We start from the raw sequence: 22,185 nt of genomic DNA on the forward strand, positions 1-22,185 counted from the left end.
AAGATACTCGACAGTGTGCTTAGCGCTCAGTTAGACTGTTATCTTCATATTCACGAATTGCAATTTGGATTTAGACCTCAGTTATCCACGGAAAGTGCAATTCTGAGTCTGAAGCATGCTGTCAGGTATTACTCAGATAGAAACACACCTGTATATGCCTGTTTCTGTGACCTGTCGAAAGCTTTCGACCTAGTCATATTATTAGCTGGTGCTGCCGCGGTACTGTAGCGCCTCGAGTATGTTCGCGCACGCAGGGGTCGACAGTTTCCCGGCCATCCTCCGCAAGAAAGCTAGCTCTCTTTTAAGGCGAGTGCGCGGCAGCCGCAACAGTGTCCTGAAGGCTATCGCCGACAGCGGGGACTGTCCGCTGATCCGGCACATGTGTGACATTACAATGTCACTATTAGTTATTAAGTACTAACACTATATATTAAGTTTTATTGTATTATTACTAACATATATGGATCATGTGTTGTCCGAACAATAAACATTTTTTTTTTTTTTTTTTTTATTTAATAATCAAGAAGAGAAGAAATGCCAAGCAAATATTGTACAAAATATACAGAACCCATACGACATAATAGCGGAGTTATTAAATAAATTTAGTTCATTTAATAAAATTATAAGAATATTAGCATGGGTCATTCGAGCTATCCACGGCAAGCGAAAACAATGGAGCGGCGAGTATCTCACATTACAGGAACTCAGATATGCAAGTAAATTAATAATAAAACATGTTCAGCGTACAGAGTTTACTTGTGACATTAATAATTTAAAAAATCATACAGCATTACAATCAAGTAGTAAATTACTAAATTTAAATCCATTTATCGATGATTTTGGGCTATTACGTGTAGGTGGGCGACTACGTCACGCTACTATTAGCTCAGATATGAAATATCCCATATTAATCCCACATAAAGGCCGTTTAACAGACTTATTGATTAATCAAGCACATACACTAACATTTCATGGAGGACCTCGTCTTACATTATCAGTATTACGACAAAAATATTGGATTATCGGGGGAAATCGAGCAACCAAACATTTTATACAAAATTGCGTTACCTGCAGAAAGTGTAATACCACTACCAACAATCAATTAATGGGGGAGCTTCCATCAGCAAGAGTAAACTCATCACATCCATTTTATCATACCGGAGTGGATTATACGGGATACGTCGATATCAAAGCGAATAAAGGAAGAGGTATCAAAACTTGTAAAGGATACATAGCCATATTTGTGTGCATGGTTACTAAAGCAGTTAATTTAGAACTAGTGTCGGATTTAAGCTCTTCTGCGTTTTTAGCAGCCCTACGTCGAATGGCAGCAAGGCGCGGGGCACCTGCACATATGTATAGTGATAACGGTACGAATTTTGTTGGCGCAAATCGAGCATTAAGGGAAGAATATTACAATATACAGCAAATTTTCGGTAAAGAATGTCATAAAAATATACAAGAACTAGGTATAGAATGGCATTTTAATGCACCAGCATGGCCAAGCGCTGGCGGATTATGGGAAAGAGCAGTACGTAGCTTAAAATTTCATTTGCGGAGAGTTCTTCTAGGAGAACAAAAATTAACTTTTGAAGAATTCTCCACTCTTTTGGCGCGTCTGAAGGCGTGCTTAAATTCAAGGCCACTTTGTGCGCTATCAGAAAGCATCGACGATTTAGATATATTAACACCAGCTCATTTTTTAACTGGAAGACCAGGCTTGTCCATAATAGATACAGAAGAAGATGCCCGAACGAGATGGCAATTAACAACTAAAATATTTCGAGACTTATGGAAAAGATGGAAACAGGCATATCTTTCTCAGCTATCAGTAAAGAGTAAATGGTTAAAAGCTAAACCAGATATTGAAGTAGGAGATATTGTCGTAATCCATGACGACAATCTACCTTCACAACAATGGAGCCTAGGGAGAGTAGTAGAAATTTTCCCTGGAACGGATAATCACGTACGTGTGGTCACTCTACGTACTTCAAGAGGATTAATCAAGCGACCAATTACAAAGTTATCAATCTTGCCGATTAAGTCGGAGACGAATCTAGCATCAAATAGCATCAAAGAGCGTAAACAATCTAAAGAAAATCTAACGGAAAGCATACAGAGGCCAGCGAAACGCATATCATTTTTATCACTAGCAACTACATTTATCTTATTTATGAATGTTATAAGTCCCACTTCCTGCGATTTTAATATTACATATTTAAAAAATTATAATTCACTGTATTTGAACCCATTATACAATATGAAATTAATTCAAGACAAATGGAAACTCGTGGTTTATTATAATACGTCACCTTATTGGCAAGGAATTAAAGCATATAATCAATTGACGGGCTATATGGGAAAAGTATGTGATAGCTCATATATAACTATCAAAAATTAAATTGGGGTTTTTCTGATTCTTTAAAAATCGAAAACGAAGTAATTTACAACACTGCATATCTTCCGCAAAAAAAATAATTTCTTGCAGCTATTTATCGTTCTCTAGTTCAGGTTATTAAAACCTTTTTCATTTATAAATGTGTTAATTTCATTCGACACAAAGTAAAGCGTTTTAGCACCTTACCTTTTAAAACCGTTGCACTTTATTAGAAGAAAATGGTTGAAATATTGAGTTTCATTTAGCTGCAAAATTTTTTAATTGACAATAATTAAGTGCTTTTGATAAGATGTCGTTAATAATCTTGATAACAAAATTCATGATCCGAATTATTTCGTCCGAAAATGTTTCAATGAAAAGCGCTTCCTAGTGTATTATCCGGTAAAAAAGTAGTATTTAATGATTTATTTTGCTCTAAAGAATCGTCGTTGCATCATTATTTTTTCCTGTCAAGCTTTTGGCTGCATCAGTTGCTATTAAACCGATTTCATTAAAATCAATTATATTTGAACTTAATGCGCATTAAATGTTCATTAAACATATGAAAATTTCTATTTATATTTCAATAAAAAGTTTAAACAGCTATTTATGCTTTATTTTTTTCATTTTTCTTAGAAAAGGAGGGGAAAAATTATTTCAATACACGATATTGTTAAGAGGATAAATGGTAGTGATTATGCTACCTACCTTTATAAAATTATTTATTATTACTAATAATATAAGCACATACATATTTTGCGAAGATAATTTGCCGCAAAGCCTTTTAGTTATAACAAACTGTACATAAAATCGTATAAGTAACAATGCCAGCTTGTTTTTCATCAAAAGTAAATTTAAATCATACATCTAACGGATCAGTGACGCTTTTTAAGCAGATGAAGTGATAAAAAATGAGTATAAGTGGTTGAGAAAACAATTCGGTGGCTTATTCTAATATTTAATCGGAACCAGTTTTAAATGTTTTTTTTGAAAAAATTGCATATGGAGCTAAAAGGTTACATGCGGCTCGAGAGCCATAAGTTGTCAACCCCTATCTTTGACCTCACGCACAAAAACAAAGTGGGATGGTATTAGTGAACTTTTAAAAAAAATTCTGATGACATACACTTGTGGCCAAAAAAAGTGCACTAAAAAATTTTATTGTCGTAACCAGATGGTTAGTCTGGAGAGAACTGAATGGAAAAGATTGGAGGAGGCCTTTGCCGATTGGCAGACAGATCTACAAATAATAAGGAAAAATCAAATATTACAATTAAATTAAATAAGTATGTGTATTGTGTTGTAATTCTCAAAAAATGTTATTGTTTGATCTGAATAAAATATTATTATTATTTGTATATGTTTTATTTACTCAGTACGAAACTGGTTTCTATTGTATCTACGGGTTGTCACCAAGTAGATACAATTTATTTAATGTGGTATATTAGTGTTTTGTTCATCTATTTGCAAAAAATTCCTTACTATTCTACACGTGTTTAATATTGCTGCTCGCTGTAATGTAATATAAGTTGTACTTTTTAAATTTAACATATTTAGGCTATGGTGAAGATGTTTTGGTATAACTCCGGTGGTAGATAGAACTATAGGTACTGTATATACTGTTTTCTGTTTCCAAATTCTTACTATTTCTTCTTTTAATTCTTCGTATTTATTTATTTTTTCCGCAATTGTCTTTTGGAGATTGTGGGTATTAGGCACGGCGATATCTATAAGGTAAGTTATTTTATGTTTTTTATTTTGCAATATTATGTCTGGTCTGTTAAAATGTATTGTACTATCAGTAAGAACAGCCCGGTCATAATATAATTTGTGGGTAGAATTTTCTAGTATGGTTTCAGGGGCATATTTATAGTAAGGAGTATCAATATTCTTAATAAATTTACATTTGTGTGCAAGTTGCTGATGTATTATATTACATATTTGGTTGTGTCTATGTGTGTAGTCGGAATGTGTAAGATTGGAACAAGCACCCGTGATATGTTGAATGGTCTCTGGCTGACTGTGACATCTACGGCATTTATCATTTGTGACTGTGGTATCCTTAATTATATATTTTTTGTAATTTTTTGTGTTTATGACTTGGTCTTGAATGGCTATTATAAATCCTTCAGTTTCGGGGAATAAACTACCAACTTTAAGAAACATATTTGAACCTATTGAATCAATATGCGCTTGTTCCAAATCATGAGGATGTCTTCCGTGTAACACTTTTCTTTTCCAGTTATCTATTTGTTGCATTTGTTGATTTATATTTTGATCATTTTGTATATCAGTTATTTGATTCAAATTTAGTGGAGTGTAATTATGGTCATTATCTATTATTGTTTTATGTATTTTACTATTATTTGATTTATTAATAAAAAACTTTTGTAACGATTTTATTTGATTTTGCCATAAAGTATTAATGTTAATAATACCCCTTCCACCATGCAGTCTTTTTATGGTAAGCCTTTCTATTGCAGATTTACAGTGAAGATAATTGTGTTTTGTTAATGTACTACGTATAAGTCTTTCTAAGTTTTCTATTTATTTTATTTTTTATTTATTTATTTATTTATACGGATCTCCAACTGTCGTACATATTGGTTTACATTACATACATTCTTAGGATATACTAATACTATTATGTACAACTGATTATAGGAGAACACATCATTCATCAATAATAACAATGATTAATTTACACTATAGAAAAAAATAATAATAATTATATAACAAAAATATAAGATTACTTAATATTACATAATAGTTAAAATCATTCACAATTAGTTCTATAAATTAACTATTCTATGTCTGTTTTGGACCATTTAATAACACCAAAGGAGTAAGTTAATATTGGGATAGCATAGGTATTTATCGCTTTAACGAGATTTTTCCCGGATAATTGTGTTTTGCAAATAGCATATATTCTTTTTTTAAATTCTGTAATTAAAACATGTTTTATAATTGTATGATCTAAACCTTTTAGTTGATTATATCCTAGGTATTTGAAGAGCTGTAATAGTGTTATGATCATTTATAGAATAATTACCTTTTTGGATTTTGCCTTTAGTTATATGAAGAGTTTTACACTTATCTAGGCCAAATTGCATTTGAATGTCGTTGCTAAATTCTGTAGTTATATCTATTAGCGTTTTCATGTCCTTATCTTTTTTGGCGTATAGTTTTAAGTCGTCCATATAAATAAGGTGTGATATTAGAGAATTCTGTGTGCGTGAACTGAAGCTGTATCCCAAACGACTATTTTGTAGTAGATTAGATAACGGATTTAGGGCAAGGCAAAACCATAAGGGACTCAAGGAATCCCCTTGAAAGATTCCTCTTTTAATTTGAATATGTCTGGTAGTCACCGTAGTACTATTGTAATTAAGCTGCAAGGTTGTTTTCCATTGAAACATAATAATGTTCAGAAATTCTATGATAAATGGGCTTATTTTATATATTTTTAATATTTGTATTAACCAAGAGTGAGGTATGCTGTCAAAAGCTTTTTTGTAATCAATATATGTGCAATGTAAATTTCTATTTTTTGTTGTAGCATGTTTGTGGATGGTAGAATCTATAATGAGTTGTTCCTTGCATCCCATATGGCCTCGCCTACACCCTTTTTGCTCCTCTGCTATTACATTGTACTTTTCTATATGTGTCGTGATTCTAGATGTTATAACTGAAGTGAGGATCTTGTAAATTGTGGGTAAACATGTTATGGGCCTATATTGTGAAGGTTCTGACGAAAATTTGTTTTTTGGTATCATGTATGTAATTCCGATTGCCATAAAATTGGGTATATTCTGCTTATTTAAAATAATATCTGTAAAATTTTTTGCTAATGCTCTATGAAATATGGTTAACTTCTTATACCAAAAGTTATGTACTTTATCAGCACCGGGTGACTTCCAATTGTGTAGTTTGACAGTAATTTTTAAAATTTCGGTTTCGGTTATTTCGCTAAAATTCATTGTATCTATTATTTTATATTTATCTGTTTCGTCTAAAATCCATTTAGCAGTTTCGTTGTGTTTTAATTCTTGTTCCCATATGTCTGACCAATACGTAGTTAACTGTTCTTCTGTAGGGATGCTCATTTTATTTATATCTTGCGATTGATGATGTGGTTTTGAAAGTTGTCTGTAAAATGTTTTTTCTCTTGTTGTAAATAAGATATTGTCGTCTTTTCTTTTCTGTGCCTTTTTGTATCTTTTTAATCTGTGTGATTTCAGAGCTAATTTTTGTTTTAATGTATCTAGAAATTCTTCTAATTTTTGGTTATCATTTTCATGCTTAGTATGTAACGTTGTATGACGGAAAATTTTCATGACTGTCTTAACTACTTTTTTGGATCTATTGTTATTGATATATTGTGTGAGACGTCCAATATCTACTCTAAGTTTTTCTATACTCTTTTCTAATCTTATTTGCCATGATGGTTTATTTTTGTATTTTTTTCTTTGTCCCGTATTTGTTCTTTGTATGATTTTATAACCTAACTCTTCTCCTATTACTAAAGCTGTACAATATATCAATGCATGTATGTCTATTAATTAAATGTCATTGGAATTATAGTTACCTAATATTTTAAAATTAAATATTTGTATTAGTTCAGTAAGTTTACGAGTATATTTTAATTTTGGCAAATTTGGTCGAATTGATGGATCAAGTCCAGAAAAAAGATTCAGTGTGGTTGATAATTTTTCTCTTAAATTTGTAATAAATTCGTCCGTGTAATTAGTAGGTACTATTAGTGTTTCTATTTCATTTTCTATTAAACAATTTAAGGATTCTGTTTGCGTAGAAGTTTGTGTTGTTTGGGTATTAAAATAATTTTGTGATTGTTCGCCAACTTGGGATACAGCAGTTGTTATGTTTGATAAAACTAAATGACTTTGATTTTGATTTCTAGTTATATTATCCATTTCTATTTCTTCTAATTCTATTTCACGTTTTACTTCTCCTTTTATTTGATTTAGTAAGTCCTGAGGTACCAACCTATTTCTAACTATAGTTCTCCTTTGATCAGATACTCTTTGCTCGGAAACGGTAATGTAAGAATATTTTTGACAGAATAGTTCGTGTAGGCGTTGTTTATATGTGGAAAAATCTGTTTCTAACTTTGTGATTCGGTAGTAGGTACGCATAATAAACATGTTGACTTCAGAACTCCATCTCATGCGTACTCTTGGCTTTCCAGCTTTGGTGGACGCAGGCAAAAAGGCGTTTGCCTCCTGCGCAACACTCAAAGTTAGTACGTGTTCAACTGTATGGTTTGAAGAAGGTGATGATGGTATAGAAGGTGTGTAAGATTCACTACTTGGACTATATGGTTCTATTGGACTATTAGGTTGGGATGTGTGTTCGGCTGTAGTATATTTGTCGGTGGGAGCCCGCCTGTTCAACTCCAGACCGCCGACGGTTCGCATGCTGAAACACCCAGCGTCAGCTCCAGGTGTGCCCCGACGATCACCCTCGGGAAGCGGCCCCTGTCAGTTTCTTTTGTAACCGTGTCTCCATTTTTATGGGTAACCTTTACCTTGTTAGCCGTGTAAGTTTCGTAAGTACACGTTACCGCCCCCCACGTTAGCAAGGTGTTCAGCTAGGACGTAAGGTAGGATTTTGGGGGGCTTGTTATTATTATTTTATATATATTTTTCTCGAAATATAATTTCGGTTAATATGAACCCCACGAGCTTCAAGCCAAGTGTGGTCCATTTCCTGGAATTGGTTGGGAAGTAATGTCCTCCTGTAAAAACTTCCTGACAATGCGACAAGTATTAAGGATTGCGGCTTTTTGCATAGTTATGTATATGTTTATAGGTAATTTTATCTGCTCTAAATAATGTAAAAGACTTTTTGGTATAACTCCTGTGCTGGAAAGCACCAATGGTACAATATATACTTTGTTCATTTTCCATATTCTTGTAACTTCTTCTTTTAATTCGGTGTATTTATTAATTTTTTCTGTTATAGATTTTTGCAGATTATGGGTATTCGGAATTGTGATATCTATCAAATATGTTTGTTTATTTATTTTGTCTATAAATGTTATATCAGGTCTATTGTAGTGTATTGTTTTGTCAGTTAGAATTGCTCTATCATAGTACATCTTGCAATTGGGGCTCTCCAACACAGGTTTTGGTACGTATTGATAGTATGGGTGGGGCTTATCTTGTATTAACTTATTTATTATTGCCAACTTTTGATGCACAATTTGTACAACTTGATTGTGTCTATGAGTATAATCTGTCTGTGCTAAGGAAGAACAAGCGCTAGTTATATGCTGAATAGTTTCCGGTTGTCTATGACATTTTCTACATTTATCATTTTGTATATTACGATCCCTGACAATGAATTTTCTATAATTTTTTGTTGCTATGATTTGATCTTGGATGGCGATCATAAAACCTTCGGTTTCTGGGAACAAAGAACCTAATTTTAGCCATTTGTTCGAAGCCTCCGAGTCAATATGCACCTGTTCCAAGTCATGAAGGTGTCGACCATGCAGTTCTTTTTTACGCCAATTATTGAATTGTTGTTCTACATGGTCTTGAAGTGGTTTGAATGAAATTGATCTATTTTTTAAATTAAGTGGAGTGAAATTATCATCTAAATCTATTATTGCAGAATGTAAAGTGCTTTCTGATTTTGTGTAAAAGAAATCTCTAAGGTTCTTGACCTGTCCTTCCCATAACACTTCCAGATTTATTAGTCCTCTACCGCCTTTTATTCTTTTAATATTGGTTCTCTCTATTGCTGGTTTTGGATGTAAATAATTATATTTAGTTAAAGTTGTTCTTGTTTTTATCTGAAGCCGTTTGATGTCAGTTTTAGTCCATTTTATTACTCCAAAGGTGTATGTTAAAACTGGGATAGCGTAAGTGTTTATTGCCTTAAAAAGATTTTTTGAATGAAGTTGCCTTTTACATATTGCATTTAATCGTTTACTGAATTCCATATTTAACTGTTTTTTTATTTGAATATGATTTATACTATTAGATTGATGTACTCCTAGGTATTTATATGTATCACCTGACTCCATTAAATTAAATGAAATATTTTCTTCGTTATTAACTTTACTGTCGATTTTGCCTCTATTAATATGAATTATTTTACATTTATCTACCCCAAAAGACATATTTATATCCTGACTAAATTGAGTAGTCATTTTGAGGAGAGTTTGAAGACCTTTCTTAGTCTTTGCAAAAATTTTAATATCATCCATATACATCAAATGTGTGATAGCAGTATCATTATTTAATTTATATCCGCATGATGACATAGCGTTCAGAAGATGAGATAGGGGATTTAAGGCGAGGCAAAACCATAACGGGCTAAGAGAATCTCCCTGAAAAATACCATTTTCAATATAAATTTCGTCAGTCATAACTTTGTTATTTCCGACTGATAAATGCAGCGTAGTTCTCCATTCCGCCATGGCATTTTGTAAAAAAATTACAATAGATGGATTTATCTTATATATTTTAAGTATTTTAAGTAACCAAGAATGAGGGACACTATCAAATGCCTTTTTATAATCTATATATGATATGTGAAGATTTTTTTTATTTGTATTAGCATGTTTTAAAACTATTGAATCTATTATTAACTGTTCTTTACATCCTTTATGGTTTTGCCTACATCCTTTTTGTTCCTCTGCAAGTATACTATTTTCAATTAAATGTTTATTAATTTTTTGTGTTATGCAAGCTGTAATAAGTTTATAAATAGTTGGTAAGCACGTGATAGGTCGATATTGGGAAGGGTTTATTGTATCACTATTTTTAGGAAGCATATAAGTAATTCCTTTTGTAACAAATTTTGGTAGCACTTGCTTATTATTGACAATATCCGTAATTATATTAGCTAATATATCATGAAGAACGTAGAACTTTTTGTACCAAAAGTTGTGAATACCGTCTATTCCTGCTGCTTTCCAGTTTTTAACATGCCTGACTACTTTTTCAATATCTTCTCTGGTAAACTGTACAAATTCCATATCGCTTACATCTTTCCATCTATTTTCCACATCACTCAACCATTCGGCCTCCTCGTTATGGCTTTCCTTCTTCTTCCATAAATCTGTCCAGTAGTTTGTGAGTGCTTCTTTTTCAGGTATTTCACTATTAACCGCATCTTGTTTTTCGTTTAAGTTCCTATAAAATACTTTCTCATTATTATGAAATAAAACATTATCTATTTTTCTCCGTAATGCTTTATTGTACCTTGCTAATCGCTGAGATTTTAAACTTAATTTTTGCTTAAGCGTATCAAGGAATTCTTCAGGTCTACTGTTTTTGCTTTCGTGTATAGAATGTACTGATAATCTTTTAAAAATATCTTGGACTTTTTTAACTAATTTTGAAGATCTATTACCATTTATATACTGTGTCACTCTTCCTAAATCGGCTCTTAATTTTTTTATATCTAATTCAAGTCTAATTTGCCATGCAGGTTTTTGAGGTTTACGGTTTGTAGTTGGTAAATTTGATTGCAAGTGACGAATATTATATCCAGAATGTTCGGCTATTACTAATGCACTACAGTAAATTAAAGTATGAATATGGTTTAAATCAGAATCTATGAAGTAAAATTGTTTAAGAATTTGTTTATTAAATATATCTAAGTACTCGTATAGCCTCTTATTTTCTTTTAGTTGAGGCAATTTAGGACGGGCTGTGGGATCTATTCCTGTATATTGAATAAGAGCAGTTTCCAAATCATTAGTTAATTTATTGATATTTAGTTGCATCTTATAAGGACTTTGTTCCGGATTTTGTTCATGTTCTAATTGAAGTGTTGTTAATGATGTATTTGTTTGAGTTGAGGCGTGAGTAGTTGGGATTTGTTGGTTCTGGCGCACGCGCCAGAACCAACAAATGCGCTAGAACACGGGAGTGTGCCAGACCCCGCGCGTCGACTTGTTGATGCGTCGATACTAAAAAAAAAAAAAAAAAAAAAAAAGGTTTAGCCCCCCATTTGAATCGATTGCGCCGGGTCCCAGAGCTGTAGCTCTAACCGTTCCAAAGATAGAATTTCGATTAATTAAATGCCACTAGACGCGTCTCTTATCAGTCACCCTCATCAAGCTCGGGCCCGGCCTTATCGCTCGCTTCCCCGAATTGCTAACAACGAACCTACGTCACAGTGCGGTGTTGCTGTCTCTTTCTTGCATTACTTATCACCCAACGACACCACAGTGCCCGTCTCTTTGTCGCTATGTTGCCTAACAATTTGTTTATTAAAAACTTCTCATTTAATATGCAATTTCTATCATTTTAATTTAATAAAAATGTCTAACCTAACCTAACCTACCGAAATCCTGCAATTTCTATCATTTTAATCTAATAAAAATGTCGAACCTAACCTAATTTGTTTATTAAAAACTTCTCATTTAATATGCAATTTCTACCATTTTAATCTAATAAAATGTCTAACCTAACCTACCGAAATCCTGCAATTTCTCTCATTTTAATCAAAGCGCCAGAAACCGCGATACAGGACTGTGTGCTAGAACCCGCGATATTAATGCAATTTCTATCATTTTCATCTAATAAAAATGTCGAACCTAACCTAATTTGTTTATTAAAAACTTCTCATTTAATATGCAATTTCTATCATTTTAATCTAATAAAATGTCTAACCTAACCTACCGAAATCCTGCAATTTCTCTCATTTTAATCAAAGCGCCAGAAACCGCGATACAGGACTGTGTGCTAGAATCCGCGATATTAAATCGCTTTCTACAAATGATTTTCTTATTACAATCTTTGTGAATTTATTTAGTCTAAGTACTTCCATTGTATTTTATATAATGTTTCAAATAATGGTGCGCCGATAACAATATTTTGTTTATTTAAACTTCTCATTTAATATATATATTTTTATGAAATCTAACAATAAGAAATCGAAATGAGAGTATAAAAATGTAAAGAAATGTTCAACCTTTTTTTTTAACGTGAGGAAATCCTTTTACGGATACCGGCCCGAGTGGGGACTCGAGCGGGTTATGTGGGACTCGCGGACTCGGCAGATGTAGGCCGTCCGCATACCGACTAAAACCTCACGGTGCTCCTCCTCGACCGCCACTGGCCGCGAGACGCGGGGACTGGAATCGTCCACGAATTGCGGCGGCGGGAGCCTGCTAGGCACGTCGCGGAGTCAAGGGTGTGTGGGCACCCTCGACGGCCTGCTCGGAGTAGCGCGCGGGAGCGACCTGCGCGCGCCTACTCGGGCCAGGTTGGTAGGCGGCCAGCTTCCCCAAGCTGACCGCCCTCTGGCACATTAGGGCGGAAGGCGGCGGTCGTGTGCCGCCCTCCGGCGACCCGGTCTCTTACGGCGGATGGCGACTTCGGCAAAAGCCTCCCTCGCCCGTTCCGCCGACTCCTTCTCGAGCACCACTGCCTCGCAGAAGGACGAAACCGCGTCCCACGACGTCTCGCTGCCGGCCATGGCCTTGACCACGGCCGGCAGGGAAAGGTCGTCCCCGATGACGTTGAGACGCCCAGGCTGTGCACACCTCCAACGTGTGCTGGGCCGTCTCGTCGAGGCAGTCGTCGCAGTGGTGGCAGCGAGCGTCGGGCTCCCTCCCAGCGATCCGACACAGGTAACCCCCGAAGCAACCATGCCCCGTGAGCACCTGTGTGGTGCGGAAGGTTAGGACGCCGTGACGCCGCGCTAACCACTTTCGGAAAACTGGACGAACCGCCTCGATCGTCAACCGGCCGGCAGATGTTGTCGCCAGCCGGGATTCCCACATTCTTACCGCGGTTTCCCGCGCCTCCTCCGTGCGTGCCTGACTTGCCGGTTCCCCGGACACTAGGCCTCGACGCCGGCAATAGACCGACGCCAGAGATAGAGCATCCAGATCCCACGGCATGACTCCAGCCAGCACGCACGCCACCTCACCGGAGATGGTCCGGTACCCCCGTATCGCCCGGATGGCCATCACCCTCTGCGCACGTCGCAGCAGAGTGATGTTGTGCCGATCCAGGGCGTCCGCCCATACGGGAGCACCATAGAGCGCCATCGATCGGACCACTCCGGTGTACAGCCGACGGCTAGAGGCGCTCGGCCCATCGACGTTGGGCAAAAGGCGCGCCAATGCCGCCGCTGTCTTCAACAGTTTCGGGGCCAAGGATGTAAAGTGGCCCCGGAAACTCCACCGACCGTCTAGAACAAGTCCGAGGTACTTCATACTCCTCTTGACGTCGATTCGGACGCCACCGACGACGATGTGGGCATCTGCCGGTGGGCCCTTTCGAGGAGCATGGAAGTATAACGCCTCGGACTTGTTCAGGGCAACCTCCAAGCCCAACCTTCTAATTCGGCCGACGACGTCGGCCACTCCGGCCGTCGCGAGCACCGCAGCCTCGCGATAAGTCCTCTGCTGCGCCAAGACCAGCGTGTCATCGGCGTAGCAGAGGACTCCAAAAGAAATGTTCAACCTAACCTAACCTAAGAATAAAAATCTTTTGTTTATTAAAAACTTCTCATTTAATATATATATTTTCGATTTATTTTTTAGTTGTTATTGTGGAATTTTAGACATGCTCAAACTTGTAACAGATTTGCTATTACTAACGCCATTGTTTCTTTATTAGTCATAAGTGATAAGCATACAGTTTGAATATTATCGTTATCACTTCCGGTATTTTAATAGGTTTGTTCCGCTACATTGTGCAAGTTAGTATAAAACGACTGTGTATCTTTTTTGGATTCATCACTAAGTTGTTCAGTGTCTTCTTGTTAAGAACTATTGTGCGAGTGTTGTCTAGTAAGTGCTAAGCACATGTCGAACTATGATCATGTTACTAGTGTGTTATTTACTAAAGAACAGGAGATTGAAAGTAATTGCTGGACTGACAAGGAATTGGAAGAAATTTGCGAGATTGTGGAATCAGCAGAATGTGCTATGGAAGCTTTCAACGATAAATTCACCAGTATTGAGTCAAAGACTTTTGATTCACAATTTGATGAAGCTTTGTTCAACATAAGTGAAAGTGTGGAGAAGCAGTAAGTAATAATGATTATTAATGTTTTTTTATTTATTTCTTTTTTTTTCCTGTTTAAATTTATGAGATGTTGAATTTAAAACTTATTTTTTCTTTGTTAACCAGCTTACAAGTTGGCAGAGGCTTGAAACGCGTAGCTCAAGATAACAATAAAAAAGTTGTGAAAATGAGACGTCCAAGCGAACCTTCAACTTCGAGGGATTCAGAACCATCAGTTCAACCATTAAACACTGACATGATCAACTGTGAGGTATGCAAAATACTTGTTAAAAGGAGATATTTAGCAAATCATTACCGAAGTAATATTCATAAAAATAATGCATTACGCATTCATCATAGTTTTCCTAATGTAACATTAATCGAAAAAAAGCATTTGGAAAACGTGTTTATACTTACAGAATAACTCCACTCTCCGTTAGTGATGAGCTTTTGGATTTTAATTTGTTTTTAAATTCCATCAAAGATACTCTTTTTACTTTAGTTAGTGAGAGTATAGTAGCTTTGAAAACCTTCAAAGTTAATTTTATACTCCAAGCTAATTTTATTCAACAATGTAGAGAATTGACAAATATTTTTGATTTTCAAACTCCGAATGTCATCATTAACGAATCTGTTAATCTAAATGAATTTCTCGATTCTTTAAATGAAATATTTGCAAACAAAATAACTGAGTTTGAAAAGAAAGACAGCGGTTGGTCTATTCAGAAAATATTTAGTTTGGATATGAATGTGAATAAATTTAATCCACTTCGCGGATCTTCATACATTGATTTGCCTCACGACATACGAAACAAAAAGGCAGTAATAAATGTAAAAAATAGCGACGTTCAGTGCTTTAAGTGGGCTTTACTCTCAGCATTGTACCCAGCAAATAAAAGTTCAGATCGAGTCACTTCATATTCAAAATATGAAAATAAGTTAAATTTTGATGGTGTTCCTTTTCCTGTGAAGTTAACAGACATCATAAAATCGAAAAGTTGAATAATTTGAGTGTTAACGTTTATGGACTGGAATACAATGCTTTGAGTAAGTCTAACTCTCTGGTTGGTCCATTATATTTTACAAAGTGTCTCAAACCTATTCATATTAATTTACTTTACATAACGAGTGGAAGTAATGGGCATTATTGCTATATAAAAAAATTATCTCGTTTAGTGAGTCATCAGGTTACATCACGAAATAATGCCATTTACATTTGTGACGGCTGCCTTATTTATTTTAACAGTCAGAAAGCTCTCGATAGACATAGATTGAATGATTGCACACATGTCAGAACCGATCTTCCAAATAAAGATATAAGTAAAAAAAACTGGCGTGGTGAAAATGTACCAAGTGATAAGATAAAATTCGAAGGTTATGAAAAGAAAAAGAGAGTACCCTTTGTGATTTACGCAGATTTTGCATCTTTTCTCAATCCAATCGATTCATGTTCCAATGATCCTTTTAAATCTTTCACTACCGACGTTCAAAGACATGATGTGTACAGCTTTGGTTATTATGTCAAATGTTCATATGATAATAAGCTTTCTAAGTATGTTACTTATACCGGCGAAAACTGTGCTAACGTATTTTTGACAAGTTTACGTAAATATATAGAAATTATTTGTAGAGCTAATTCTTTTCAAAAATATCCTCTTCCTCTATCAGAAATAGACAACAAAACAATACAAGAAGCTTCTATATGTTACATATGTGAGAGTGAATTAAAGGATGAACGATATATTGATCACGACTGGCATTTAGGTACTTTTATAGGTGTATGCCATGAGAATTGTAGCAAAAAAATTCATAGCACCTCATTTATTCCTATAATATTACATAATCTGAGCAATTACGATGCTCATTTTATTGTACATGCATTAAATTTTGCCGAAGGTGAAGTACAAATCATTCCACAAAATAAAGAAAAGTATATTTCTTTCTCAAAAATTCTGAATGTAAATGGTAAAAAGGTTGGTTTGAGGTTTATTGACTCTTTCAAATTTTTATCGAGTAGTTTAGATTCACTAACTAAGAATCTTAATGACGATGAGTTCCGCGAAACGAGAAAACAATATCCCTCTGATAAAGACTTTCAGTTGTTAAAGCGGAAAGGTGTTTATCCATATGAACATATGACTTCGTTTAAATCATTAGAATTATCATCTTTGCCGTCAATTGAGTGTTTCGCTAGTACATTGACTGGTGAAAGCATTTCAGTTGATGATTATAAACATGCTCAAAAAGTATGGTCTCATTTCCACTGTCAGAGTATGGCTGACTATTCTAATCTTTACTTAAAAACTGATGTAATACTTTTATGTGATATTTTCGAAAATTTTAGAAATGTTTGCATGAAGACTTACGATTTAGATCCTGCTTATTACTATACCGCTCCAGGGTTAAGTTGGGATGCTATGTTAAAATATACCAAAGTTGAACTAGAATTATTGACAGATTTTGACAAAATTGCTTTTGTCAAATCCAGTATTAGAGGAGGCATATCGCAATGCAGTAATCGCTATGCAAAAGCAAATAATCCACACATGAAAACTTTTGATAGTAATGATCGGCGGATCGGTTTTTTTTCGGCGGTAGACGCAAAAAAAGTTAAACGTCTTTTTGTGAGCTCTCTATTTAATATTTTAGTAAAAGTTATAAATACATGTTTATTACAAGTAAAATAATGAATTAGAAGCTAAATAACCTGTCAGCAATACATCCATTCTTCAAGATATATAACATAAGCATTACTGTGATTGTGACATTGATTGTGGTGACTGACCAACTGTGAGTACTCAATTCTATAGAATATTATTATTATGGACTCAATAAAGCACTCAATTCAAGAACTTACACAGCAATTTAACAGCAAAATGACTGAATTCCAACAAAATTTAAATTCATGTGCTAGTAGTATACCAGCTACAAGTCCAACTTCTCACTTGGCAACACAATTTAACGCTTTCCGGTCATTTGTAATGTCTGCACTTGAAGGTCTCCAAATGCAAGTACAACTGTTGTCCAAACAATATGATCAGTTTGAAATGCGCAGCAGAAGAAAGATTCTTTTAGTTCATGGGGTAGCGGAGGATAAGAAAGAAAATACATCTGCTACAGTCATCCAGGTACTGTCTGAACATCTGAAAATCTCTGATCTGTCTGTTAATGATGTGAGCAGATGCCACCGGTTGGGAACTTCTTCTTCTAATAGGACACGAGCCATACTTGTTAAGTTCAAAGATCTCAATTCCAGAAATAAAGTTTGGTTTAGTAAAACTAATCTTAAGAATACGGGGATTACTTTGTCTGAATTCTTGACAAAACCCAGACATGAAGCGTTCCTAGCGGCTAGACAACAATTTGGGATATCTAAGTGTTGGACAAAAGATGGTGTTATAAATGTTATAAGCTCAGATGGGAAGCGCCACACTTTCACTTCCATAGTTGAGCTAAAAAAGATCTCTAGTGTCTCTGAGATTAGGCCACCACACATTTCACCAGGGACAATGACGGCTACTGACTCCAAAATAAATAAAACAACTTTAGTCTCACGTACAAAGAGACAAATTAAAAAGTAACTTTATTAGTCATTTATTAATAAGTTTAATTGCAAAATATCTTTTATTTAGTTAATCAAGTTTCTCATATAAAATTGTTTTATTTATATAATATAATAGCTTATTTTAGTTTATTGTTTAATTTTATTGTAACTTATGCTTAATCTCTTTGTATTTTACTTATATTTGTATTCTTGTCATGCAAACTAGTTTAAACTTTTCATGTAATTTTCTAATACTTCAATTAACATGGGATGTTATGCTGGCGGGAAGCGATGCATAAAGGTTTTTATAGTATTAGATATACATTTATTTTAATATTCATAGATATTTTTATATTGGTTGTATTTATTATTATCTATTATATATACATTTATTTTAACATATCTTTTTATTTATATATATTATTATTTGAACATTACTTCAATTACAATAAGTTTATTTATATATTAGTAATTTGTTTGATAATTTTTATTATTATTTGCTATTATATATACTGCTGCCATGTATATTGGACATAATTCTGAATGTGATGACTCACATGACGACGTTTTTTCTCAATGTAGTTCAGATGATAGTTTCCAGAGTATCCATTCCTTGCCACTTAATTCAGCATTAAATACGACTTTTGAAAACCTTGGGAAAAATTTTAATGTCGTACATATAAATGCACAGAGCATACCTGCCCACTATCCCGATTTACTCAGTTCATTTGAAGCAACGAATATCCATGCGATCCTGGTTTCGGAAACGTTTTTAAAACCATGTTTACCATCGACATCGTTTGCATTGCCAGGGTTTCACTTAATACGCAACGACAGAACTGAAAAGGGTGGTGGAGGTGTTGCTATTTATATGCGCAGTCATATTCCTTTTAGTATACTGGACAAGTCGCCATCACCGTACTCAAGAACATCTGAACATTTATTTATCCAAGTACTTTTCGGGACCTTCAAACTGCTACTCGGAGTATTTTATAGCCCCTCATCTCAAATTAATTACTTCGAGACATTTGAAGAATTACTGGAAAATCACGTACCAGATGCGGATCACGTTATAATAATGGGCGATTTCAACACCTGTCTGCTAAAAAATGATTGGCGTACAAAGCAGTTGTCAAATATCATAAAAAGTGTCAATTTAGATATACTTCCTTCCAATCCTACTCACTTTTTTCCACACTGCCCTCCTTCTTTACTGGATTTAATAATAGTATCGTCTACTGACAGAGTTCTAACGCATGGACAACTGGGAGCAAAAGCTTTTTCATACCACGATCTTATATACCTCTCATATAAAATTCGCCCGCCAAAACAAAAACCAACAGTTGTGATGCGTAGAACTTTCAAGAACTTCAACAACGATAGTTTTTTGCAGGATCTGAACCGGCTACCTTGGGATACTGTTCTAAACGCACCGACAACTGACGATAAAGTTAGTATATTTAACTCATTGCTAATTGACCTTTTCGATGTACATGCTCCTTTACGACCTGTCAAGCTAAAACATTTACCAGCTCCCTGGCTTACGGATGATATTAAAATTCTTATGTCGAAAAGGAATAGAGCAAAAACCAAATTTAAAATAAGTCCTACGGATGCTAACCGCTCCAAATACAAAAAACTACGGAATCGATGTTGCAAAGTCTGTAGGGATGCCCAACGAAAACACATACACGAGTCAGTCACTAATAATAGTCCTGCTAAAGTATGGAAGTTTCTCGATTCTATGGGTATTGGGCGACAACGTAAAACTACACTCATAAACGACAGAATGGATCTTGATCAACTTAATAAGCATTTTACTGCTGTGAACCTCTTAAGCCAGAGAATGAAATCCAGTACTCTCTTGTCACTTTCCTCACAACCTTTCCCGTCTTTTACTCCTTTCAATTTCTCTTCAGTTACTGTCACGGATGTTAGACGGCATATTCTTGCCATAAAGTCGGACGCAATTGGCGCTGATGGGGTGAGCCGTAAAATGATTCTTATGACATTGAATGTTGTGCTTCCTGTACTTTGTCATATTTTTAACTGTTCCCTTACTACCAATTCCTTCCCTAGCTCTTGGAGATTTGCTTATGTTATCCCTATACCTAAAATTACCAATCCTACATCTTTCACACACTATAGAAAATAGAAATATATATATATAATAATATATTTCTATTCTTCCTTTTCTATCCAAAGTTCTCGAGAGAATTGTACATCACCAACTCTCACTGTACCTAGTGAAAAACAATATATTATCATCTTTCCAATCTGGTTACCGGCCGGGACACAGCACTGTTACAGCACTTAACAAAGTATGCGATGATATAAGAAGCGGAATAGACAAGCAAAATATTACCATATTAGTCTTATTAGATTTCTCTAATGCCTTTAACACAATTGATGTCGATATATTTTTAGCTTTACTTAAATCTATTAATATATCGCAAAACGCTATTGAATGGTTTTATTCTTACCTCGTCGATCGTGAACAATGCATTCGTGCTAATGACAAACAGTCCTCATACAATCGACTCAGTGCTGGGGTACCTCAGGGTGGTGTACTTTCTCCGTTACTTTTTTCTATATTTATAAACTTCTTAACTCCACTGCTGACATTGTCCTTTCACCTTTACGCTGATGACTTGCAGATTTATACGACCACGGCAGTTGATGATATTGCTGATGCTATACGGCATATCAATTTTAACTTAAGCATTATTAGTACCTGGAGCAAATCATTTGGTCTGTCGATAAATCCTACCAAGTCTCAGCTGTGCATCCTCGGTAACTCAAAGCAACTCTCCAAAATTGACTACTCCCTCCTTCCTTCCGTAATGCTTGATGATTGCAAGATGGAGTTTGGTACTTGCGTGAGGAATCTGGGTATCAGGATGGATAGTTCTTTGACATGGGTTCCTCAAATAGCAGAGTTAAGTCGAAAAGCTTTTGCTGCTATTGGGAGGGTAAAGAGATGGAAAAATTTATTGCCGCTTAAAACCAAAATATCTTTAGCTCAATCCATTCTCTTTCCCATTCTGGATTACGCAGATTCCTGTTACCTAGATTTGTCACAGCAATTGCTAAACAAGCTCGAACGTCTTCAAAATGTAATAATTAGGTTCATTTTTGGATTGCGGAAGTATGACCATATTACTCAACATCGAGTTCAACTTAAATGGTTGACCATCAAGCATCGACGCAATTATCATGCACTTATCCTTTTATACTCTATCTTGTATCTTCCTTTAACTCCTTCATACCTCAAACAAAGATTCACTTTCCTGGGCTCCCACTCTCAGTCTTTCAATCTCCGTTCAAGATATGACAACGTATTGGAGGTTCCACTATGTCGCACCAAGTGCTACAGTGAATCATTTACCGTAAAAACGGCGAAATTATGGAACGAGTTACCCAGGTGTATCAGGCAGTCGACATCAGTTGGTATCTTTAAGCGCCGGCTAAAGGAGTACTACCTATCGTTATAATCTATGTATCTGTTTTGTGCATATGTATATGTAAGTATTGTATCTCTATATGAATGTATATATGGTATCTATGTGTGTATTTATGTATATATGTATGTATTTATGAATGTATGTATGTATTTATGTATGTATGTATTTATATATGAATAGCGTATGTTTATATGTTTGATATAATAAAGTACAAAATATCTTTATGCAAAGTTAACCGCCACCAATTGTATCATACTATTAGTTTTTGTTAAAAAAAGGGTTGCCTGTAAGAAATCACTTACAGTGATAAGGCCGCCTATGCACTGTATCTAAATTACAAATTTAATTGTGTAATTTAAATCTTCTTTGTGCAATAAAGTGTTTTTGATTTGATTTGATTTGATCTTATTTCATATTTAATTTATCTTGATGCAAACAATTTATATGGGTGGGCTATGTCTCAATACTTGCCTTTGTCTAATTTTGAATGGGAAGATCCTTATGTAAATTATAATGTACCAATCACCTCTGATATTGGATATATTTTAGAAGTAGATCTAGAATACCCCGATAGCTTACATGATGCTCATTCCGACTTTCCATTGTGTCCAGAAAATATTTGTGTGGGTAATTCGAAAGAATCTAAATTAGTTACTAATTTATATAACAAAAAAAAATATGTTATACATTATAGAAACCTTTTGCAATGTGAGAAATATGGTTTGCGAGTACAAAAAGTTCATAGAGTATTAAAATTCAAGCAAAAACCTTGGTTAAAAAAATATATTGAATTAA

The 22,185-nt window shown here is 34.9% G+C and overlaps 4 protein-coding genes and 1 pseudogene across 4 annotated transcripts; 3 read left to right on the forward strand and 2 right to left on the reverse strand.

The window, feature by feature from the left end:
- Nucleotides 1–238: 238 nt before the first annotated feature.
- LOC146526489 (uncharacterized) lies at nt 239–3,659 on the forward strand. Its single transcript, XM_085207076.1, has 3 exons — nt 239–381; nt 1,075–1,966; nt 3,552–3,659. Exons 1-3 carry the CDS (start codon nt 239–241, stop codon nt 3,657–3,659), a joined length of 1,143 nt encoding a protein of 380 aa, XP_085063202.1.
- A 734-nt stretch (nt 3,660–4,393) lies between these two features.
- On the reverse strand, nt 4,394–8,005 carry LOC146526490 (uncharacterized; annotated as a pseudogene).
- A 79-nt stretch (nt 8,006–8,084) lies between these two features.
- On the reverse strand, nt 8,085–11,141 carry LOC146526491 (uncharacterized). The gene is made up of 3 exons (XM_085207077.1): nt 10,031–11,141; nt 8,497–9,145; nt 8,085–8,148 (listed from the first exon to the last, which is right to left on the reverse strand). Exons 1-3 carry the CDS (start codon nt 11,139–11,141, stop codon nt 8,085–8,087), a joined length of 1,824 nt encoding a protein of 607 aa, XP_085063203.1.
- Nucleotides 11,142–13,827: 2,686 nt separating this feature from the next.
- On the forward strand, nt 13,828–14,806 carry LOC146526492 (uncharacterized). Its single transcript, XM_085207078.1, has 2 exons — nt 13,828–14,404; nt 14,509–14,806. The coding sequence occupies exons 1-2, from the start codon at nt 14,181–14,183 to the stop codon at nt 14,804–14,806; spliced, it is 522 nt and encodes a 173-aa protein (XP_085063204.1). The 5' UTR covers nt 13,828–14,180.
- A 2,166-nt stretch (nt 14,807–16,972) lies between these two features.
- On the forward strand, nt 16,973–18,157 carry LOC146526493 (uncharacterized). The gene has a single exon (XM_085207060.1). The coding sequence runs from the start codon at nt 17,205–17,207 to the stop codon at nt 17,961–17,963; it is 759 nt and encodes a 252-aa protein (XP_085063186.1). The 5' UTR covers nt 16,973–17,204; the 3' UTR covers nt 17,964–18,157.
- The last annotated feature ends 4,028 nt before the right edge of the window (nt 18,158–22,185 follow it).

This window comes from Heliconius melpomene, unplaced genomic scaffold (assembly GCF_056956725.1).
Source record: "Heliconius melpomene rosina isolate 202511_hmr_F unplaced genomic scaffold, ASM5695672v1 ptg000031l, whole genome shotgun sequence".
Taxonomy (NCBI): Eukaryota; Metazoa; Arthropoda; class Insecta; order Lepidoptera; family Nymphalidae; genus Heliconius; species Heliconius melpomene.

Bases quoted from the DNA above. Each gene is read 5' to 3' on its own strand.
- LOC146526493 (XM_085207060.1), top strand. From the start codon at position 17,205: ATGGACTCAATAAAGCACTCAATTCAAGAACTTACACAGCAATTTAAC.
- LOC146526489 (XM_085207076.1), top strand. From the start codon at position 239: ATGTTCGCGCACGCAGGGGTCGACAGTTTCCCGGCCATCCTCCGCAAG. The intron at 382-1,074 runs GTGTGACATTAC...CGTTACCTGCAG, and splicing joins TGTCCGCTGATCCGGCACAT to AAAGTGTAATACCACTACCA. The intron at 1,967-3,551 runs GTACGTGTGGTC...TGTCGTAACCAG, and splicing joins TCCCTGGAACGGATAATCAC to ATGGTTAGTCTGGAGAGAAC.
- LOC146526492 (XM_085207078.1), top strand. From the start codon at position 14,181: ATGTCGAACTATGATCATGTTACTAGTGTGTTATTTACTAAAGAACAG. The intron at 14,405-14,508 runs GTAAGTAATAAT...TTTGTTAACCAG, and splicing joins AGTGAAAGTGTGGAGAAGCA to CTTACAAGTTGGCAGAGGCT.
- LOC146526491 (XM_085207077.1), bottom strand. From the start codon at position 11,141: ATGCAACTAAATATCAATAAATTAACTAATGATTTGGAAACTGCTCTT. The intron at 9,146-10,030 runs GTAGGCAAAACC...ATCCAAAACCAG, and splicing joins TGCAGAGGAACAAAAAGGAT to CAATAGAGAGAACCAATATT. The intron at 8,149-8,496 runs GTACTATGATAG...TCGCATTGTCAG, and splicing joins GAGAGCCCCAATTGCAAGAT to GAAGTTTTTACAGGAGGACA.